We start from the raw sequence: 21372 nt of genomic DNA, 5'->3' as shown, positions 1-21372 counted from the left end.
ATATATATATATATATATATATATATATATATATATATATATATATATATATATATATATATATATATATATATATATATATATATATATATATATATATATATATATATATATATATATATATATATATATATATATATATATATATATATATATATATATATATATATATATATATATATATATATATATATATATATATATATATATATATATATAGAGAGAGAGAGAGAGAGAGAGAGAAGCATAAGTAACGAAAGTTATATAAATAATTTAACAACAAAAGTTTCGTTATTAAAACAAATTTTAGGAGAACTTTGGAACCTCTTTTAAGTATTTAGAAACATCGTTGATCATACATGCATAATGCAACATAAGCTGTTAATGTGATTCTTGGACGATATGCCGCCTACCCGACACCGTCGTAACAGTACCGTCGTACACTCGGTTGACGCCAGCGAGGAATCTCGACTGCGATATAATACTTGATACTGCTATATTTAATGCTTATTTCGCTTAAAATGGAGAAATCTGATATGTATTTCGGCAATTAAATAATCATCGCACCGTTCTGATCGCTCTATCGTACGCGGCGTCGCAGTAGCGATTTTGAAGAAAAGTTTATATATATATACATATATATACATATATATATATATATATATATATATATGAACTTCACATGTGTGTATGTGTGTGTGTGTGTGTGTATGAACTTTCCTTCAAGAAATTACCTACGGAATTACCTTTCGAATTTCGTATCCTGATAATTAATTAATGGAAAGCGATAAAATATTTTAATGCATGTCTCGTGAGAGGGAAAAGCATTGGGCGCGATCGATCAGTCAGACACTCGGCCTTTGCGACATGACACATCCACATGGATTAGTCATTGTCGGGCCCCAGGCTTCGCGTCACTTCGCGTCATGCGAGTGGAACGTTACGCCGAAGCAGCCGTCTTTCTCTCGAGAATCCACTCTTATAAAAACGTACCACTACGGACTATTTAAGAATCGCAGAAGCGGGTCGTAGACTAATGCCCCCCCCCCCCTTTCTTTTTTAACAAGTTTAACGAGCTGTATCGGTAATGCGCATGAGAATATTACGTTAGAACAGGTATATAATTTAATTTCAACTAGCGAGAGGGAGAGAGAGAATGCTACGGCATATTCCTTACCGGAAGACTCTTTTGGATATATGACCGTATTTGGCTCGGTTTCACCGATCTAGATCGTTATCTTGGATCTGATATCGCATTGTGGAACGAGTAGCATATTGTGCGATCAATAGCGCGCAAAGTCGACAAGCTCGAAGGAGATTTCAAATGACATGGGGATTCTTGGGATTCAGCCTTGCATCTACAACTTGAAGATGAACTTAGCATCAAGATAGATATAAACTGCATAATCAGCGTTCTTGGCTCTTTTTTCAGAGGCGCCGCGTCAAGGATTCGAAATGCGGTCATGGTTCGATAAGTTGTATATATCTAGCCAAAAATGGCTAATTTTCTCGCTATTTGTATTTCATTATTATCGTGTCAGTTGCACGCGCGTATCGTTATATTTTTGCAGCTTATAATTAGAAATTTCGCGAGTGCCTGTACCGTAATACCAAGCGCAAATTTTCTAAAGATTAGGCTGTAGAGTGTAGTGTCCTCGATACATACGATGATAAAGTAGGCCAGATATATCTAGGAATCGACGACGCATAGAAAAGCGGATATTTTTTCGCCTCCTTGGAACGCGATTAATATTTAATGTTTAGCATACAGACGCTATTAACTGATGAGTACCATTACTTTTACTCTTAACACAGCTCTTATTTAATTTAGAAAAAAAATACTTGACTCTTATAAGTTATAGAAATTTAAAATACCATTTTGGAAATATATTTCTCGCTATATGCAAAAAAAGAATTATTCCCGAAACCTTTTTTTTTTGCTCCCGATTAAAAATGACTAAAAAATCGGAGACTGTTTTTTATTAAGAATTTATGTAATTTATTTTCTATTGTTTATCATTATTCGCTGAGTTTCAGAGATATAACGGATAACCTGATAAGTATAATCAGCTGGATTGCCATTGCTGCAATACATAGTGTTTTAAATGAACGTCTATAAAAATTGTCAAATGAATGGCTAGATATCGAGTATAATGTACATGTAGCTTGTGCGAAAAGAGATTCGTCGCCGATATTGGAGTCAATGTCGGTAAACAAGAAAGAAAAAGGATGATAACAGCGAGCAGGAGCGTAACGAAATTTCATAGTACCCCTTTCTTTCTCTCTCTCTCTCTCTCTCTCTCTCTCTCTCTCTATTTCTTTGAGAATATACATAAAATTTTCAGTAAATTTTTATAATTCCAAAATTTTAATAATTCGAGTAACTCTCGTGGATTATACTATTACTGCACAAGCTACTTTAGTATTAATACAGTTCCCAAGCTCGAGATTGTAGTAGGAGAATCGTCTGGAAATTTGCATTGTTTTCTCTTCATATACCGTTAATTAATGATGTACAATTAAAATCTCGCGTATAATTACAAGTGCGTTGAACGTGTGATAATGTGCGAATTGGCAGGAATTGGAAACAAGAATCGGTATACATAAATGTTATCGAAATTAAAGCGAGGAAATTTGAGAATCTCGAGTTTTTAATTTTCGACATGACATTCGTTGGCCGGTATGTCTCAAATTGAAACGATAAAACGCGTCATTATTTTAATATAATTTATTTTAATACAATTTATTATTTTAAGCTTGAACGTACGAAAGTTCATTCGACTTTCTTTTCGCTTTGCATTTTTAGGATTTATACAGAGTCGAACAGGAGCGATCGCTAAAGCTATTCGATAATTTCTCGACGAATGGTTATCTCTCTCGGAGATACGCGAAAAAGTGGATTGGTACGGTTTAGATAGCGTCGAAGGAGGCCATCACAGGAGGATCGACCCAGAAGAAAACCTGCTTTCATCGTGACACCTGTCTTCCTCGTTACATATACAGGTATCCCAATAGGAATGCAAAACGATGATGTAAGGCCGCACGATAAGTATTCCAGTGTCGGCAATGTAATTGCTGTTTGTTTTTTGGGTTTTTTTTTCCCATTACAAAAGAAAATCGTATAGTCGTCGCTCTATACAGATAACTATACTATAATTATAAATTTGCGGTTACGAGATGTAGGATACGAATGTCGTCTTGTCTCACCTTTATGGTGTTTGGTGGTCGTGGAGAAATCGATGAGAGACGTCTGCAGCGGGCACCACGCCCAAAGCGAGGGAGGGTGAAGGTGCACCGGGACGAACCCCATACAAAGACTCGTGGAATAGCTCGATGTTGCCATTACGCATCGAAAATGATATACAATGTGGCCTCTAACCTCGACCTATAACATTTATAAATGACCTAAGCCAGTGAATTATCCAACTTGGGAAGGGGCTCCATCTTTTTTTCTCCGCAATAGGGAGACTCTGAATTAGTCACCATCTTCGAATAAAATCCAAGTATCCTGACGCGTAGTCTGACGTGAAAATTTTAAAACAATTCTATTGAAAAATTCTATCTTATTAAATAAAACGACAACATCTTTATAACATTAGGCTCGATCGCAATTTCTTCCTAATTGACGGTAAAGCCATAATACTTAGCGCATATACTTAGTTCTAACTCTTTCTTTCTTTTCTTTAGATTAATATAACGCTAAACAATAGACGAAACGAGAGACTCATTTCGTTTCCCGCATTGCAAATCGTCGAGGAGAAATTGGCCGCGCTAACAAAGTCACTGACTTGATGGCTTGGTTTAATTGACCCGAGGCGACGGCGAGGTGTTTTCACGGCTGCAGAAATCAAGGCCACTGCACGCACACGTCTCACGAAGTTGAACGTGTAGCGCGTCGCGTGAACGCGAGCATTTCTATCTTCTCTGCGAGCCGTTCTGAGAATAAATCACAAACAAGGGGCCTTTCGGAGTCAAATCAATTCCCGCGGTAAGATTAGTTTACTCAATAAGAATATACAGATAAATTCTCATTGCGATTTTCTTCACATTTATGTGGACGAGATAAAATGAAAAACGAAACTGCGAAAATCTCGTACACACCAAATGTATATTGATATATGTTCGCTCCCCGATATTTAAAGAAAAAGATAATTAACATAAACAATATTTTAATTTTTTTATTAACATAAACTTTTTTTCGATAATCGGTATTTTTTCTCAATTTTAATAGTTTCTGTTTCTTTTTGTTACAGCCGTCAAAGAACCAAGTTTTAACTATATCATTGTTTCATCTGTATCATTTTTAGACATATACAATATAATATGTAAGGATTCTCGTAGTATCTATCTCTATCGCGGTCTAACGATAATAAAGTATCAAGAAAGGCGACATCTCCGGTTGATTTCAAGTCCGGGATATAATACAGAGTTTCCCCTTCCTGTGGCAGGATGCCATGCCAAGGCAATATCCTCCGGATGTTGGTATCCTTCGAGATAGAGTTTGAATAGGTTCTTTTTGCGATTCTTTTATCCGTATTATACATATGCTTACCTATATCTACTAAACAATAATTAGCCTCATCAAAACATTTTCGCGCAACGCGATTGGAGCGCAATTGGAGCGATTAGCTTGCTTAACGAGAGGATCGGTGTGTTCACCTTTACATATCGAGCGCAACATGCATAACGACATCAAATACATGTAGGCTTTGTGTTTATTAATATATCTATTTATTTATTTGAATGTATGTATATACGTATATGCCCATTCTTGGTCAAATATATAAATTTATATTTTTGATATTTTTCTTTCAGATTCCGTCGATACGATCACGCTGTCAATTGCTGTCGTAGAGAAAGATGGTATATATATATAACATACATATATGTATCACACACTCTTACATATAATTTAACTTGAAACATATGCATGTAACTGTGGCGTATAGTTGCGATACTTTTTTAATAGTTTTCCTTCGTCGCGTGCACGAAGAAATTACATGCTCGACGCTATTCAACACTAATACTCTATATCTAGCCAAATAAAGAGCCCGTTTCAATATCTCTCCATATATGCGATTATGTATGTCAGGGTTTCCGTATGAATTGCTTTTTTGGACAAAATTGTTACGCTATATAGGAATACTATAAAATGACGAATCGTAAGATAAATATATGTATTTATCGAGGCACCACATCGCGCTGATTAAAATCATTTATTCCGAGAGATGGATACATGAGAAAAATATGCCGATTTGTAAAGCGCAGCTTACATTTAAATTCGATAAAAAGTGCGAATCTATTTTCTATTCCAAGTTCTTATACGAGAATATTCGTCATTAGCGTGATTAAATATGAGATCGCGACTAATATATTTTATAATAAATGGAAACAAATTTGAGACGACGCATTGTATTATTCACAAACATTAATAATGAATTATAAACGTACAGAAAAGATGATCGAGATGAACGATACTCATTGCAACGCGAACGAATACTTGATGGATTACGTGACATAATGAATTATCGAGATAACGCCGTTATCATAACGGGAATCCGATATACTCGGCTTTCGATCAGTCGCATAATTTTATCTCATATCTCTTACCTTTTACATGTCTTTAATCTTTTCCTAAATAATTCATCATGTCCTAAATAAGATCATATTAATAATAATTCAACGATCATGGATCACATGACACATACATATCACATATATATGTCAGTAAAAAATAAGAAATAGTAAATAACTCTACTCAGAAAGAGAGTGGAAGAGAGAGAGAAAGAAGAAAAAAAATATTTATAATTTATAAAAAAATATATATTTAAAAATATAAAATATATGTGTGTTTTTATACACACATATATTATCAGCAGTGCCGAAGAATAAATTTGTGTTGGTGTATAATTCCCGCTTAAAAATAGATGTAGATGGCAGTACTAAACGGAGCATGCTACAGACCTTCTAGGGAGAAATGAAACAACGAACACGATTCTCAACGAATAGGTTGTTTCAGAGGTCATACGCCATATTTTCGAAAAATATCGCATGATATTTGTCATTGCGTAGCTAAAATGTATCAAAAAATAGCTATGGAGGCAACCAATCTCGTCGTTAGTCGTTATGGCCTTCGTACATTGGACGCGATGAGCAATGGAACGATGGACGATATCCAATGAGAGCTTTATTTTTTTGGAAAACCAGAGCTCTCATTGGATATCGCCCATCGCTCATCGCTCATCGCTCATCGCTCATCGCTCATCGCGTCCAGTGTGCGAGGGCCATTAGTCGTAAGCAAATTGACCAATCATAGTCGATTATTTCAAGAATATTCTTGAAATAATCGATTGTGGTTGGTCAATTTGTTTGCGACTAATAACTAACGATTCACCGAGCATTAGGCCCGTTCTATAATAAGGCTGCGGTCCGAAATACGCTCACAGCGTTCACAGTACTGAAAATCTATAGTTTACGTCACCTGCACTATAGCTGGCAGTGCGCTAATAGCGCTATTGGTTCCTGCATACAGGACGCGGAAACGCTTGCCGCGCGGCAAATGATAACGCGGTAGCCAATCCATTTTTCGCTCTAATGGAAAAGTTGTAAGTTGATTGGCTACCGCGTCGCCTTTTGCCGCGCGGCAAACGTTTCCGCGTTCTGTGTGCAGAAGTCATTAATGCCCGGTTTCTTCACACCTCCCGATAGCTATCCTCCAGATAAAGGTGTCTGTCAGATGATCCGATATGTCGATTCCGCGAGATATCTGCCGGATAAAGTTATCAGGAGGTGAAGAAACCGGGCATAAGCCCGTATCAGACTACGTATTGAAGATTGAAATTTGACCAATCAAGATAAAAGGAACTAAAATTTCCTTGTCTTGATTGGTCAAATTTCAATCTTTAAGCCCGTATCAGACAATGCATTGAAGATTGAAATTTGACTAATCAGAATAAAGAAATTTTAGTCCCTTTCGTTCTGTTTAATCAAGTTCCAATCTTTAATCTTCAATCTTCAATTTTCAATGCGTAGTCTGATACGGGCTTTAGGGTGCTTTCAGATTTACGTATAATACGCAAAATACATCATTGGATATCGCCTACCATTATGCGATAGGCTTAAAGCCCGTATCAGACTACGCATTGAAAATTGAAGATTAAAGATGAGAATTTCACTAATCAGAACGAAAGAGACTAAAATTTCTTTATTCTGATTGGTCAAATTTCGATTTTAAATCTTCAATCTCAATCTTCAATGCATAGTCTGATACGGGCTTTAGTTTCCCCTCGGGAAAGATTCCGCGTCTATGAGTTTTATATGTCCATGATTGTATACACAGGCATCATCAGGCACAAAAAAAGATCCACATCTGATATCTGATCTGTACATTGTTGATTTACGACGAATTTGACGGTTGAAGAATTTCGAAGAGGTTAGTTTCTGATTTGTGTCACATTACAATTGGAATTTGGAATACAATGATCGACAGTCACTTTGTCGAATCAGTTGCGAATTATATCTCGTGGCGCTAATCGAGACACACGCTTAATCGAATATAATATTGTAAGGATCGCAACAATTGCTGGTATAATATGTATCGACTAGGAAAATAGCTTCGTTGAAAGCTTTATAGAGGAGATCAGATTAACGACGTAATCATGATACGGACAAACAGGTTTGTCTCTGTGTCTTTACGTTTGTTTGAGACAATATATATTTTTTACAATTACATGCAAGAATCATATATAATATACGATCTCTTTCAATCGGTAACATTATAGCATTGTTTTCACCATGTTCTTTTTGGGTATGAATCCTTTAGGAAGAGATATCGCAACATAGAGGAGGAATCTAGCGAATTTATGCCATTGAGCAAACGGATCAACAATCTTCATATCAATAGTTTATCCGGTCTGCGAGAGAGCGTAATAGAAAACAGAGTGGAAAGCATGGAGACCGATTGGGAAAGTGGAAATTTTATGTCATCACCGAGCTGTTCTCAAAATTCATCACCGCGGGGTAGCTGTGGTTCTAGCCAAAGTAATTTTACCAACGATTACAGACCAGATCTAGATGCGACAGAAAATCCTTTTTATTACGAAAGCAACAAGTTGCTCTTTTCCTTATATATGGAACGTATGCAGCGGAGATTGGATCTGTATTGATAAATGTATGCGTCGCTGGCTTTATCCTGCCTGCAAAATATTCTCTTGACATTAAACTTGTTATTTTATTTGCCATATTTTTCTATGCCACATATTTGAAGAGTTTTCAATCTCATGTTATGTTAATCATGTAGATAATAGCAAGATATATTAATTTATGTCGGCAAATAAATTAACAAAATTTTTGTGTAAGAATCGGCATTTTTTTCAATAGATATATAATTCAATAATGTACAATTACATAAAAATATTAGATATTTTTAATTAGCGTATATAAAACTTGCGTGTAATCGAGACTATAAATTGTCTATACGACAGAATCGAAAGTTTGATTATATATAGTTTCTTTTAAATTATGCTATTACTACATGTCTTAACAAGATATTTACATCAAAATGCTCTCTTGACATTTGTAATGCAATATGCAGAATTTCTATACATGAAATTTTGTAAAATTGTATAAAAGATTAAGGTGATGGAAGTATGAATAAAGATCACAGTAAATTTAATTGAAAATAATACATGTATATGTATATATTTGCATATAAACGTACATATAGACGAGTAAATATTTGGGGATGCAATTCGAGGGCGCAAAAGTATATTTCAGGCACACGTATTTCGTATAAGTGCGCGTATTCTGATCGAGAGGGATAGTAGTACAGTCGAGATATCGACTCTCGACTTAACCTCGTTGGAGCATCCGCTAGGTGCGTGTAAGTCGTAATTGTTCCGCGAACGTGCGAGCAATTGGGAGGGAGGAGATCGAGTGAACTGACAGGTGTTTCGATATCGTGCGGAGAGATATTACAATTCGGCGCGAGAATTTCGCGGGTGCGCGTTGTACGTATGTATGTTTCAACCACTTTAATCAAGTACGCGCAGGCGCCACGTTCTATCGTGATATCCTTCGCTTTCCCTCCTCTCGTCCATAATTCTACACGTAACCGCGCGCCGCCATAGTTAATATTTCAGCCGATATATAAAGAATATTAATAGAACGCGTACGTGTGTGCGGCGCGCGTTTCCGAGCGTCGTTTCGATCGAGAAAGAGAGGCTATCGGGATCGAGGATGCATTGGTGATGTTGAACATCTCGGAGGCGCAGTGTGTCAATTCGCGCCAGCGTGACTCTGTCGGACTTTCCGAACGAGCAGCGCTCGAAGAGTCAAAACGCGTGGCCAGCGTGTGTAGTAGTAGCAGTAGTAGTAGTGGTAGTAGTGGTGGTGGTGGTGGTGTCGGGGCGGTTATGTACCGTTAGCTCGAATTCGTTCCCGTTGGCCGGTTCTCTCGAGATCCACGCTCGCATCCTACCTACCGACCGAGGAGAAGACCGAGCTATATTCGATCGTGGTGTCTCGGCTGTCGTAAACCCGGAAACGCGAAGTGTGCGCGTCTTCGAGAGTCTTTGGCGCGCAGAAAAGAGAGAAAGGAGGAGAGAGAGAGAGAGAGAGAGAGATAGAGATAGAGATAGAGAAAGATAGACGGACGGACGGACAGACGGAGAAAGAGCGGCAGTGCGAGTCGAGCGCGAATTTATCGTGAAGTCACTCTCTCGAGCTTCCGTTAGAGACGTGCGCGCGCGCGCGCGCGCGCGTGTGTGTTGTGTGTGTGCGTATCCCGTTCTCGTCACATACGGGTTTCTCCACGCGTACGTATGACGTGTGCAGACCGATAGCCGCGACGATACGTCGGTTAGCGTCGTGCACGTAGAAATGAGAAAGTCGTTGCCGCCGCGCTGAGGATCGGGGCACGATCGACGACGCAGGCGAGCCAGCCAGACGGACGATTCCCGTACTAAGCGGAGTTACACGAAGGCGGCGACAGTAACAGCGGTACGTTGGAGCCGAGCGCGCACTGGAGAGCTGCTTTCTCGTCTCTTTGCCCGCTTGTCTACCGCCTGTACTTACGAGTAAGTAGAACGTACGGAGACGAAAAATAACTACTTGCCCGATCTTCTTTCGTCCGTCTCATTAGAATATACATATATCCATGTATATATTATATATCGATATATGTATATTTTTGCATACAACTACCATATGTGCGTGTCTCCTCCTTTCTCTCTCTCTCTCTCTCTCTCTTTCTCTCTCTCTCTCTATATATATATATATATATATATATATATATATATATATATATCTTTATTATCCTGGCTCGATTGCACTACGTAAAGCCGGACGATGAGCTGACGGTACCGCGCCCCGTGGTTGCCATGTCGCGCTACACTCCCAACGCCGTAGACCGTGAAACCATGAAGAGCACGAGAAACCGCGAAACAGTGGCCACAGAGAGCACCCACCCCAAGACACTAAAATCGTCGCGGGCCCCTCGTCGTGGCTCACGGCTTGGCTCGAGCTGGCTTTGGTGGGGTGGTTGGAGGTGCGGACAGTGGTTGAGAGGCTGGTGGGGTTGGAAATTGCGTGGTGGTGGGTGTTCGTCGAGGTCTCGGAGGCCCCTCCGTGGCATCTCGCTGCCTCTAACCCATCGAGGTGGGGGTGTAAACAACAGCCCTGCCCGTGTACCTCCGTCGTCTCGTTTCGCCTCTGCCCTGCTCTTCGTCAGCTGATGCGTCTTTTGCAACGTGCCGTCGTCGATCTTTTTCCTACTTCCGTCCTTGGCCCCCCGGGTACAGTACAGCCCGAACGAGACGGGACGGGACGGGACGGGACGGGACGAGACGAGACGAGACGACACGAGGTAGGAAACGCGACGAGGGGGACAAAAGTAGGGAGAGGAACAGGGAATATATTCACGGCGTGTTAGAAGGGGTTTCGCCGTGCATAGAGCGGGAGAGAGAGGCGAAGAGAGGGAAATGAAAAAAGAAAAAAAAGGAATCAGAGTCGCGTGCCATTTTCTCACGCGGATGATTTTTCCATCATGGCGGACGTAACAGCGAGCGTACGTGCGCGTTTTGTGCAATTGACGTTGCTACTCGAATCTCGGGGGAAACGTCATTAAACACCCAAGATTACGCGCGCCGAGTTTTCATTCCCGTCGAAATCGTAATTTTTTTTCTCGATTCCTGTCGCGACAATTGCTCTCGTACATTCTCGCGCTTCTCTAAAAGATAAGATGTAAAGTTTTTTTCTCAAATGTGTGGAACGCACGAGAAGGAAACGTACGATACGAGAACGAGAGTCGGTTGCACAACAGAGTTGCCGATCCGCTCGGCGTGCAGCGTCCCGTGCCGTGCGCGCAGTGATATCATAGCGCGCTTGGTTCGTGACGAGAGACGCGAGATGCCCGACGCCCAATGAATTTTATGAAAAATCCACAGATGTGCCTTTCGCGGAGATAGACATATACGTACATAACGCTCGAGGCTCGAGCGCGAACGAGAGAGGAAGATAGAGGGAGGGAGGGAGACGTCGCGAGAGAAGGATTAGATTCTCTTGGTTGGCCTCGGTTAACCTTAGGAGAGAATCGCTGCGCCATTACGACATGCGCGTCTTGCGAGAGCGTCCAGCGGCGGCACAAGCGACAGGCGGAGCTGACCGATCAGTCGCGTATACGCCATTCCGCGTACGACGAAAAACAAGTCGCGTGGTGTCGTCGTTGGCGGCGGCGGCGGCGGCGGCGGCAGCGACGACGACGACGACGACGACGACGAGTGAAGAGTAGCTGGCGCGCTACGAGACACGTCCACAGAGAGACTCTCTCTCTCTCTCTCTCTCTCTTTCTCCCTCGTTCGGGACGGCAGAAGGCAGAACCACGGTAGAAGCACCCTTTTGGCCCTCCTTCGGCGGAAGAGGCATCCCCGCGCGCGCACATGTAGACACACACATACACGGGTATCTCTAACCTCTCTGTTTCTTTCCTTGGTCGGGGCGGGGATATCGTCATCCCGCGTTATCATTGTCATCATTGTCTCAATTCGTCTGGCGGTGTGTCTGCGCTGCCCGCGACAACGGGTGCCTTCGCCCCCGACGCGTTTTCGCGTTCCCCTTCCCCGGGGAATGCCAGTGTGCCGCCCGAGGTTCGACTCCCTTCTTTCTTGATGTTCCCCCTACCCTCGCCCAGTTTACCTTCTTTCTCGTACCGTTTCTCGCGGTACATCGCCCATCGCCACGTCGAGGTAGCGCGTGAGAGAAAGAGGGAACGGAGTCTCGAGCTCTATTTCGCGGTAGATTCCCACCTATGGACCTCCCCCCTACCCTCATCGCGCTCCTACCCCTTACAGCACCCGTAGGGGCACCATCACCGCCTGATGGAGTGGGGTGGGATCCTGGGCCACTTTGACGACTATCCTCCCTGCTCCCGGATCCCTTTTAGGTAGAGGGAGGGGGTGAAGTGGGGGAGCCCTCACCCCACCCTCGGACGATATCACCAAGGCTCCGAGTCAAGAGCACGCTACTCGCCTCCGAGGCGAGTCGCTAAATCAACGTGGGATTTTCATTTTGTCGTTTTCGCGGAAAAGCACGTGGGAGGGAGGATGCGAGGAAGTTGAGTTAAATTAGGTTAGGTTGCCAGGATAGAGGCTGAACACTTTCGCGCGTGTGTATGTGTGTAAATGATAGAGATCGACTTTGACTTTTTATCTCGTGTGTTGTACGATATTGTTTTCTATTCTACTTTTCCAATTACGATATCGTTAAGTACGAGTCGTGCGATGATAACGGCGATTCGACTTGACCGCAAATTTAAGCTTGACATAGGAGCAAAGAATTTCATTCGATATCATCCCTGTCCATGCCATACATGATGTTTTTGCTATATCTTTCACATTTTGTGTATTCCTTAAATAATTTATCAACAATATACGTGAGTAAAAATGGGCGCATCTCAATATGCGCCTTTGGTAACATTATAGTACAATTTAAAATACAGGGAAAAAAATGTGAAATACACGAAGCAAATGTTTATCTATATGTATATTTTATCTATTTGTAATTTCTTCATTTTCAACATTTCGGGTAAGAAGACGAAACACCGAGACTTGATTCTTAAACGCAGTTGATCGTATTGTGTTTAAAAGTACAACTTTTCTTGTGTACTGCGTATTTGCTAAAAATAACATTTATATTTATAACTACATTTGGGCCAACAATTTTATTCTTATATTTGGTATGACGCGTATATATCGAAGATTTTAAATAAATAAATTTCCAAGATTTATGTTTATTCGTAGTCGTGCAGGAGAGCATGTTTTAAATTCAACTCAATCTCTTGTTTATGTCAATTACATTTTGTTGGAGAGTATATTAAATCCTAAAAATGAAATACTTTGTCATTATTGAAACGGTAAAAATGGATTTCTGTTCTTACAGGTGTAATTCTGAAAAATGAATTTCACACCATTCCCCGGATTCACCGGTTCGCTGCCGACCGGTACTGTTCATCAATTTGCTACAGCGAAATTCGCGCAGAATCTTACTACTGGTGGACAAGTGGTTGGAGTTCTGTCAGGTGGTGAAGGTGGTGTTCATTACCTAAGGCCAGTTGATCCAAATGGCTTTGCCGTGGCTCAGGGCGGTAACAGTCAGCAACAGCAGATTATTACTTTGCCTATTACTGTACCGGGAAAAGATGGCACGCAGCAACAACAGACTGTCCAGATACAAGTGGTCAATCCTAACGTACCTCAAAGCGGAAATAGTGGCGATCAACCGAAATATCATTTGGCGCCAATATCGTTGGGTCAGTTTCCGCAGGGGGCAGCTACCGTTCTCACTGTTGCCTACAGTCAGCAAGGCGCGGATGGAGTACAAATACAAGTACAACCGCAAAATACTGTGGCGACTACGCAAACGTAAGTACATGACGACGTATATTCTCTACATTTCGTATCTTATCTTACATTTTGCATATAAAACCAAGTCGAAAAGGATTAATTTCTCTATTTAATTCGCTGATTGCTCGATCCGATTTTAGATCCGATCAAACGACACAAAGTACATCTACCGCTGTGACCACTACATCTCAGCAGACCATCCAACAAACGGTACAGCTTCCGGGAGCGCCCGAAGGTCTGACTGTAGTTGCTCAGATTCCTCAAGATTTGATCCTGCGAGAAAGCATAGAAGAATCTAAGGAGGACGTGAAAGAGGGTACGACACCCGTGGCCCTTATTAAGCGGGGCAGTGTCAAGAATCAAGGTAATCAGAGCGGGGAAGAGTTTATTACTTCTATGCCCGCTAGTTGGCAAAGTCTCGCCACTCCAGGATCTACGGTCGCAGATTATCTCTCCAGACTACCTACCAGTACTCTGCCTCTTAGTTTGCAACATTTTCTCAAGTTTTCGGCGGAGACTATAAAAAGAGAAGCTACCATCGAGTCTAGTCCGCTCGGGGCGGATGGTCTTGATGCTTCCGGAAGCACAGCCTCGGGGGAGCAAGCGGTGCAGATTACAGTTGCAGGAGGAGAAACGGCGATCATTCCCGACGTTGTCGAAGAACAGGAGCCGGGGGCAAAGCCAAAGCGAAAAAAGAAATACAAAAAGAAACCTCCGAAACCGAAGAAACCAAAACCAGGGCAAGTGAGTATAGTTACTGCTCTCGATGGTACGACACTGTTTTGCTGCCCTCAATGTAATATGGCGTATCCGGAGAAGGAAAGTTTGGAACAGCATCTGATTGGACACAAAATAGAGAGGAGGTTCATATGCGACATTTGCGGCGCTGGTCTTAAACGAAAGGAACATTTGGAGCGGCACAAATTGGGCCATAATCCTGATAGACCCTTCATATGTTCTGTTTGCATGAAGGGGTTTAAACGAAAAGAACACTTAAATCTTCATTTTGTTATACATTCTGGGCAAAAGACCGAAGTCTGTACCGAATGCGGCAAAGCGTTCTATCGGAAGGATCATCTTAGAAAGCACGCGAGATCTCACCTCGCTAAGCGTGCCAAGGAGGATCCATTGAACACGAGCGACGCGGCGCAAAATCAACAACAGGCGGACCAACAGCAGCAGCAAGTGGAACAAATGCAACAACAGTCTTCGGTGCCTGAATTGCAGCAAATCCAGATACAAGTAGGACAAGGCTCTCAAGCGCAGATTCATCAGATTTCCGTTAGCGAGCAGTCTACGGTAGTTTTACCTACAGCTGCCGAGACTGGAGCTATGACTATGCTGCATCATCAACAGCAGCAGCAACAGCAGCAACAGACGCAACAGCAACAGCATTAGCAACAGCCTACCGCCCCGAATCAACTTGGGCGGTACTTTCGTTTCAATCATCAGCACGCTAGAGGTCGTGCACGACATAGCGTACTCGCTGATTAAATTTTGCAATTTGATAAGCGAGTTGATGTTATCGAAAGTTTCATTGATCTTCATCGTTGCCTAGTTGATTATTTCGCAGTCTCCGTTTTTTGAAATGCCTCCGTTTCTTCAAAAAATGTGAATATCCATATTTATCGACGCAAAGCCGGTTGGGACTTTGATTTTGCGCGCCATCGGCTTTTACCTTTAATAGCGGCACAAAAAGAGCTCGCATTCGTGTTTATAATAATATCCTGTAACAATTATCCTGTAAAACGCACCGAGCTGAATCTACGAACAAAGTTCGTGTATATTTACGAATTTCTTCTCTTTTACGTACACGTTATAGCGTACGTGGAAAGAAGCGACAGTATCCGCTCGCCCCTCGGACAAGATGTTTTTGTCGCTGATCCAGTTCCATGACGCAAGTTAGGGATAAATATGAAAAGTTTATATAAATATATAAATAAATATAAAAAAAAATATATATATATATATTTTTGAAAGCGCGAACTGGATTCGTCGAAGGTGAGAAGGCAATCGAGTTTTGGGCTGAAAATATAATTTGCTTTTATGACGATGATATAAAAATACGTAATGAAAGAATTAACTACACATGAAACAGAGTTTGTAAATACAGCGCAATCTTTTATTCTCGATAAGGAAGAAAATCGTGTCGCATAAATATTGAAGCGAGGTGAATCTTATTTATTTCTCTTGTACAACAGAATCGTGACATTACGACGGAACTTGATTCGCTGAATCAAGTCCAATTTATATTTTGTAGCATTATATTGACAGAAGCATGCATACATTTTTCTATAATTTAGATCATTGCGTATATGTTACTTTCACAGAAGACACGAAGACGTGAAGACGTTTGTGGAATCCGCGCTTGAAGGGTTCGAATGTTGAAATCGTGGGATAATTAGATTGGGAAAAAAGTGTTGCGCGTTTAACAATCTTTTGGTACAAAGGACAGAATTAGCTTATTGCGTTTAAAAAATTCTTTTCCGACAGAAGGAAAAAATTATAGTATACGCATTTACGCACGTTGCTGTAAAATTAAATACATTTCTGCAATCTATAATTATATCACGGATAAGATTCGTATTTTCACTCGGTTGATCTAATATTGGAATATTGAAAACTAAAAGATTTAATATTAATATCGAAGAAATAAATTTACACGTCGCGCAAACGAATATTATGACAAAATATAAATTATTTACGATATTCTTTTTGGTCGGTCACACGATGTGTTATAAAAAAAAGAGCGCTAAATATTTCGAGATGTAAACCAAATCGATCCATCATGATTCACGTGAAAAAAGTTTTTCGACGAAGGTGTATGTATACCACACAAAAAAAACTTCTTATTGTAAGTATTGCAATTAAAGGCAATGGGTATATATAATTGTACAAGAAATATATTATTATTTTATTATCACATAATATAGATATATCATTATCGTAGTTAGGATAAATAGTACATAAGCAATTTTCATTGTTACTTACATAAATATTGGAGGAGCTACAAGATAAAATAAAACATACATTTAATACAAAAACTATATTCTCCTCGCCTTTCTAATTCGTGTATATCTTTCTCGAAATTGAGCGAAAATTTAAGATCTCGTTAGCGGTTTCACGATATACGAAAGATGACAAAACTATCTACCTATATATTCTTGTTCTCCACACACGGCAATGAGATAAACGCGAGTCGGATGGGAGAGATGGAAGAGGGAGGAATGTAACACGGCGGAAAGAGTTTCGAGTTAAAATTCTGCTGCCCGATTCGGGTATTTTCGTCGGGGGGGGGGAGGACGCGGTTCGGCGCGCCGCGTCGGCAGTCGGGAGACCCGGGAGAGAGAAAAAATAGTTAAGAGGCTGGCACAGTAGAGGGCGGATGAGTGGGATGGGGACACCGGCTTGAGGGACAGGTGTCAACGATACACCGCGCAACGGGGGATCTCCTTTGACAGTCGGCTACGCGTGGACAAAAAAATAAAAAATTAAAAAATAATCAATAAATTCTTCGCGTAGTCACCCTTTCATCAACTTTTACAATATACTTCTTTTAAAGGGTTTAAAAGTTCTAACAATATATTTCATTCTAAATAGAATAAAATCTTTCTATCACAGAACAGCTGTAATATATGGCATATAAACATGACATTAAAACACAATTCTTTCTTATAATTTTAATTTTAAATCTTTCAAAATTAAATTGTAACGAAAGAGAATACTTTGTATTCAAACGTACAAAAAAAAAAAAAAAAAAAAAAAAAAACGACGATTCAGACGAGTGCTCGAGCGCGGGTTAACCCGGACGGTAAGCATATTACATTCAATTCTCGCGTCTCTCGCGCGCTACGTGCGCGAGAGGCCGACGAGCCGCACGCCAACGGCCATTTTCTCTCCCATAGAATTTGGTGCGATGGTGCGTGGTGCGGCGGTGCGGCGGTGCGGCCCCACGCCACGTATCGACTAAGTATCTGATGGAACAGAGTGGGATGGGGTGGGGAGTCGTGTACCCCCATCCCCCTGACAATCGACCACCCCTTCGCAACTATCTCCGTCGGCAGTTTTTTTTTCATCCGTATCCTTTTTTTTCCCCGTTCACGGCGTGTTCTCGCGTAAGGGGCTAAGGGGTGAGGTGTCTAGCCGTGGCGCGTCCTTGGCCGTCGGCGATCCGTTCGTCGGATGTTTCAGCGAGTGTTGGCGTTTTAGACGACGACGTACACGAATCAAACCGGCGTATCGTTCGGATATTCCACTACGTTACGTGATATTCCGTTGTGAGCGCCAGTGTGGTGGCGTGTCTAGTGTCTACCAGTCTATCGTCGCGCTTCTGTTCCTCGCTCCTCCCTCTCTCTCTTCGACTCTGTCTCTTTCTCCGTGTCTTGTGTGCGTCTGTCTGTCGCGTGCGAGAAAAATCTGCCCCCGCACCACTCGTACTCTCTCGTGTGCTGTCACGGGGATCCCCCTCCGAGGAAAGGATCCGGGATCCGGTACGGCGAGGAAACATGGGGAGAGGGACATCGTTGTGAGTAAATACCTCTCCCGGGCGTCGTTGACGATGCCGTTCGGTGCGACTTGACGTAATCGAGCTAAGCGAGTCGAGATGCCTCCCTCGATGTACGTGAAAAGCACATCGTGATGTAGCTTTTCACGCAAACAACGGTAGAGAAAACGAGAGGCGATTCTCGTTGACGGAACATAGTTTGGCGATCCCGTCTTGACTCGCTCGCGAGACTCGAAATGAGAAAGTTGATGATCCATTCGTTATCCTCTTCTCTCCCTCTCTTATATATATATAAAATTCTCTTGTAAAAGACGCTTATCTCCTGTTTAGGTATATGAATTCGACTGACGATCTGCAATGAATTTCCCGCCGTTCGGAGGTCATTTCCCTAGTACTATACCGAGTATCCATCAATTCGCGACCGATAGCTCCAGCGGTGCGAGCGCGCGTTACGCCAATCATTTTCCCAACCAGCCTCCGATCGGAGTGCCGGTTATGGGAAAGTACCGTCCCGAGAACAACGGCGTACAATCCGCTCAGTCGCAAGTGATGATGAACAATAAAACCAGCTATCCCAACAGTAATGTTCACCATTATCCAAATGTGCCGTACTCTCAAGCCCAATCGGTTCAACAACGGCCGGCCAATTCGCCTGGAATGCAAGAGAAACGCTCGTATCATCAGGTAAAAGGATCTTTTACCTCATTCTTTTTTCAATGAATATTTTCGAATATATTTTACCGTTTAAAGAAAGGCATTCTTTAATACATGATATATATAATAAACATGTACGCATGTATGTATATTTTTTTTTAGTTTGTATTTATTACAAACATCAAGAAATAATTATATTAACAATTATGACACAGATAAAAGGTAGCGCATTGCATTTTATAAATTGTCAGAAATATAAAAGATAAGGAAGGTGTAAACAACATTAAATATCCAACTGATTTATTACTACAAAGAACAATAGCCTCATAAATTGTAATATATCGTTTACACTTTCCTCTGTTGCAGCAGTCCACGGAAACTATAAATCAGCAAGATGTTTGCAATCTCCTTCAAGACAAGGATAAGAATAAAGAGAAAAAAACTGAGGAACAGCGCAATGGAGAGACTGCTACAAATGGTACTCAACAGGATTACACGATGCACCAACATCATCAACAACATGCTCATACTCAGACTCCAGCCACTATGCCTGCTACGTGGCAGTCGCTCGCTACTCCCGGATCCACTGTAGCTGATTATCTCAGTCATTTACCGGCTAGTACTTTACCATTGAGTTTACATCATTTTCTTAAATATTCTGCCGAAAGTATCAAAAAGGAGTCGGAGATGGCACAAACTACTTCGGTGGCTGTGGCGACTACAACGACACCTAACATAATGATGTCGCCGAATAATAAAAAGAAGAAAAAGAAGAAGACGCCAAAGGAAAAGAAGCCACGTCCAAAGCCTGGCGAAATTCGTCTAACGACAGCATTAGACGGCTCGACGTTGTATTGTTGTCCAGAATGCCATATGGCATATCCGGAACGAGAATTGTTGGAGCAGCATCTTTTAGGTCACACCTTGGAAAGAAGATTTGTCTGTGACATATGCGGCGCTGGCTTGAAACGAAAAGATCATCTTACGCGTCATAAACAAAGCCACAATCCCGAGCGACCTTACGTTTGCACTGTTTGTTTGAAGGCTTTTAAGAGAAAGGAACAACTGACATTACATTTTGTAATACATTCTGGGGAGAAACGACACGTGTGTACCGAATGTGGCAAAGGATTTTATCGGAAGGATCATCTACGCAAACATACCAGAAGCCACATCGCGAGAAGAGTGAAAGCTGAACTAAGTCAAAATGCTAGTAAGAAATATGTCATGCGTATTAAAGCCTAAACGTGTTATAATGATTTTTCTTGTTGTATTACATTAGCAATTTTATTTACGCTTTAGGTACGCAACAGAATCAACAACAAAATAACGTTTCGAATATGCAAACGACAACCGTTTCAGCATCATCTGTTCTTCCGGGCGGGCATCCAGGCTCTCTCCTGTCCTGAGCCCCGCCACCAGGGAACTTTCAGGTTCCCCATCCAAACAATATTCTTCATACACATACTTCGCATCATTCGCTACATCATCATCATCTAACGGCGGTTAATGTGGCGCATCAGTCGAGTATCACGCCACTTGCTACATCCGGTCATTATCAGTCGCACGAACTTAGCTTTTTGGGACACGTTAAAGATTTCTGAGACGAGGAGAGGACCTCGATAAAGAGGTAACACCAAGACGCTAACCGATCGTCACTGTCTCATCGTCGACGTGAGTAGTTCTGACTGACCCATGATTTGAATCTAGTGAGTTTTATATAAACATATATTCGTATTATGTGCTTAAAAGCTTCCATGTCTCATCTTTTTGATGCAACAGAGATATATGATCATTCCTTTTTCCATTTTTACTTCTTTGGCTTGGCGACACATTTGCTCTGTCATTTTAAGATGATTTATAATTTGTTGATTGACCCCAATATTATTCTCACTAGAATTACACATCAATCAATGCGGTAACTTCTCTTGCCAAGTATACACGGCGTACAATTATTAATTTAGTTTTTCACTCCATTGTGTGTAATTGGACACTATATATGTAATATAGCAGCAATTTACTAAATATGTATCTTTTTTAGAACGATTTTTTTTTTTTTTTTAAATAATGTAAGGAATAAAGAGAGACATAGAAGCTGTATGCTCCTTATAGCACAAACAAAAGTACACATGTGGAAGAAAAATACTAATCTTCCACAGAAACTCTAGAGTGTAGAAAAGTTTGATTATAAGTCAAAAATTCTTGCCATACATTGTGTACGACGAGGAAAAAGAAGATATTTTTATGAAAAGTCAGTGTTAACATAGATATTAAGGGGGGGGGGGGAAGAAAGAAAGAAAAATTTAATAACATCTC

At 41.1% G+C, this 21372-nt stretch overlaps 2 protein-coding genes and 1 long non-coding RNA gene across 6 annotated transcripts in view; all 3 read left to right on the top strand.

The window, feature by feature from the left end:
• The window catches only part of LOC115239224, a 7746-nt gene extending 2314 nt beyond the window's left edge, over nt 1-5432 (top strand). For 2 of the 4 annotated variants that reach the window (XR_003884607.1, XR_003884605.1), the window contains exons 2-6: nt 2807-3003; nt 3688-3988; nt 4254-4482; nt 4577-4702; nt 4816-5431. This is a non-coding gene — a long non-coding RNA (uncharacterized LOC115239224). Of the gene's footprint in view, nt 1-2328; nt 2681-2806; nt 3004-3687; nt 3989-4253; nt 4483-4576; nt 4703-4815 lie in introns of those variants that run through there. The other 2 variants (XR_003884608.1, XR_003884606.1) reach the window with 2 other exon arrangements.
• Nucleotides 5433-7196: 1764 nt separating this feature from the next.
• Nucleotides 7197-8675, top strand: LOC115239238. Its single transcript, XM_029813653.1, has 2 exons — nt 7197-7675; nt 7823-8675. The coding sequence occupies exons 1-2, from the start codon at nt 7659-7661 to the stop codon at nt 8163-8165; spliced, it is 360 nt and encodes a 119-aa protein (XP_029669513.1). The 5' UTR covers nt 7197-7658; the 3' UTR covers nt 8166-8675.
• A 131-nt stretch (nt 8676-8806) lies between these two features.
• LOC115239231 (zinc finger protein 236-like) lies at nt 8807-21058 on the top strand. Its single transcript, XM_029813634.1, is given in 6 exon segments — nt 8807-10076; nt 13435-13916; nt 14039-15389; nt 18754-19086; nt 19423-20269; nt 20359-21058. Coding segments are annotated over 5 exon segments (3105 nt in total). The 5' UTR covers nt 8807-10076; nt 13435-13449; the 3' UTR covers nt 20466-21058.
• Nucleotides 21059-21372: the final 314 nt, after the last annotated feature.

The sequence above is a fragment of the Formica exsecta genome, unplaced genomic scaffold (genome assembly GCF_003651465.1).
Source record: "Formica exsecta isolate Colony F162 unplaced genomic scaffold, ASM365146v1 scaffold368, whole genome shotgun sequence".
Classification (NCBI taxonomy): Eukaryota; Metazoa; Arthropoda; class Insecta; order Hymenoptera; family Formicidae; genus Formica; species Formica exsecta.
Note: the sequence above shows the minus strand (reverse complement) of the source record. Positions and strands in the feature narration are given on the sequence as shown.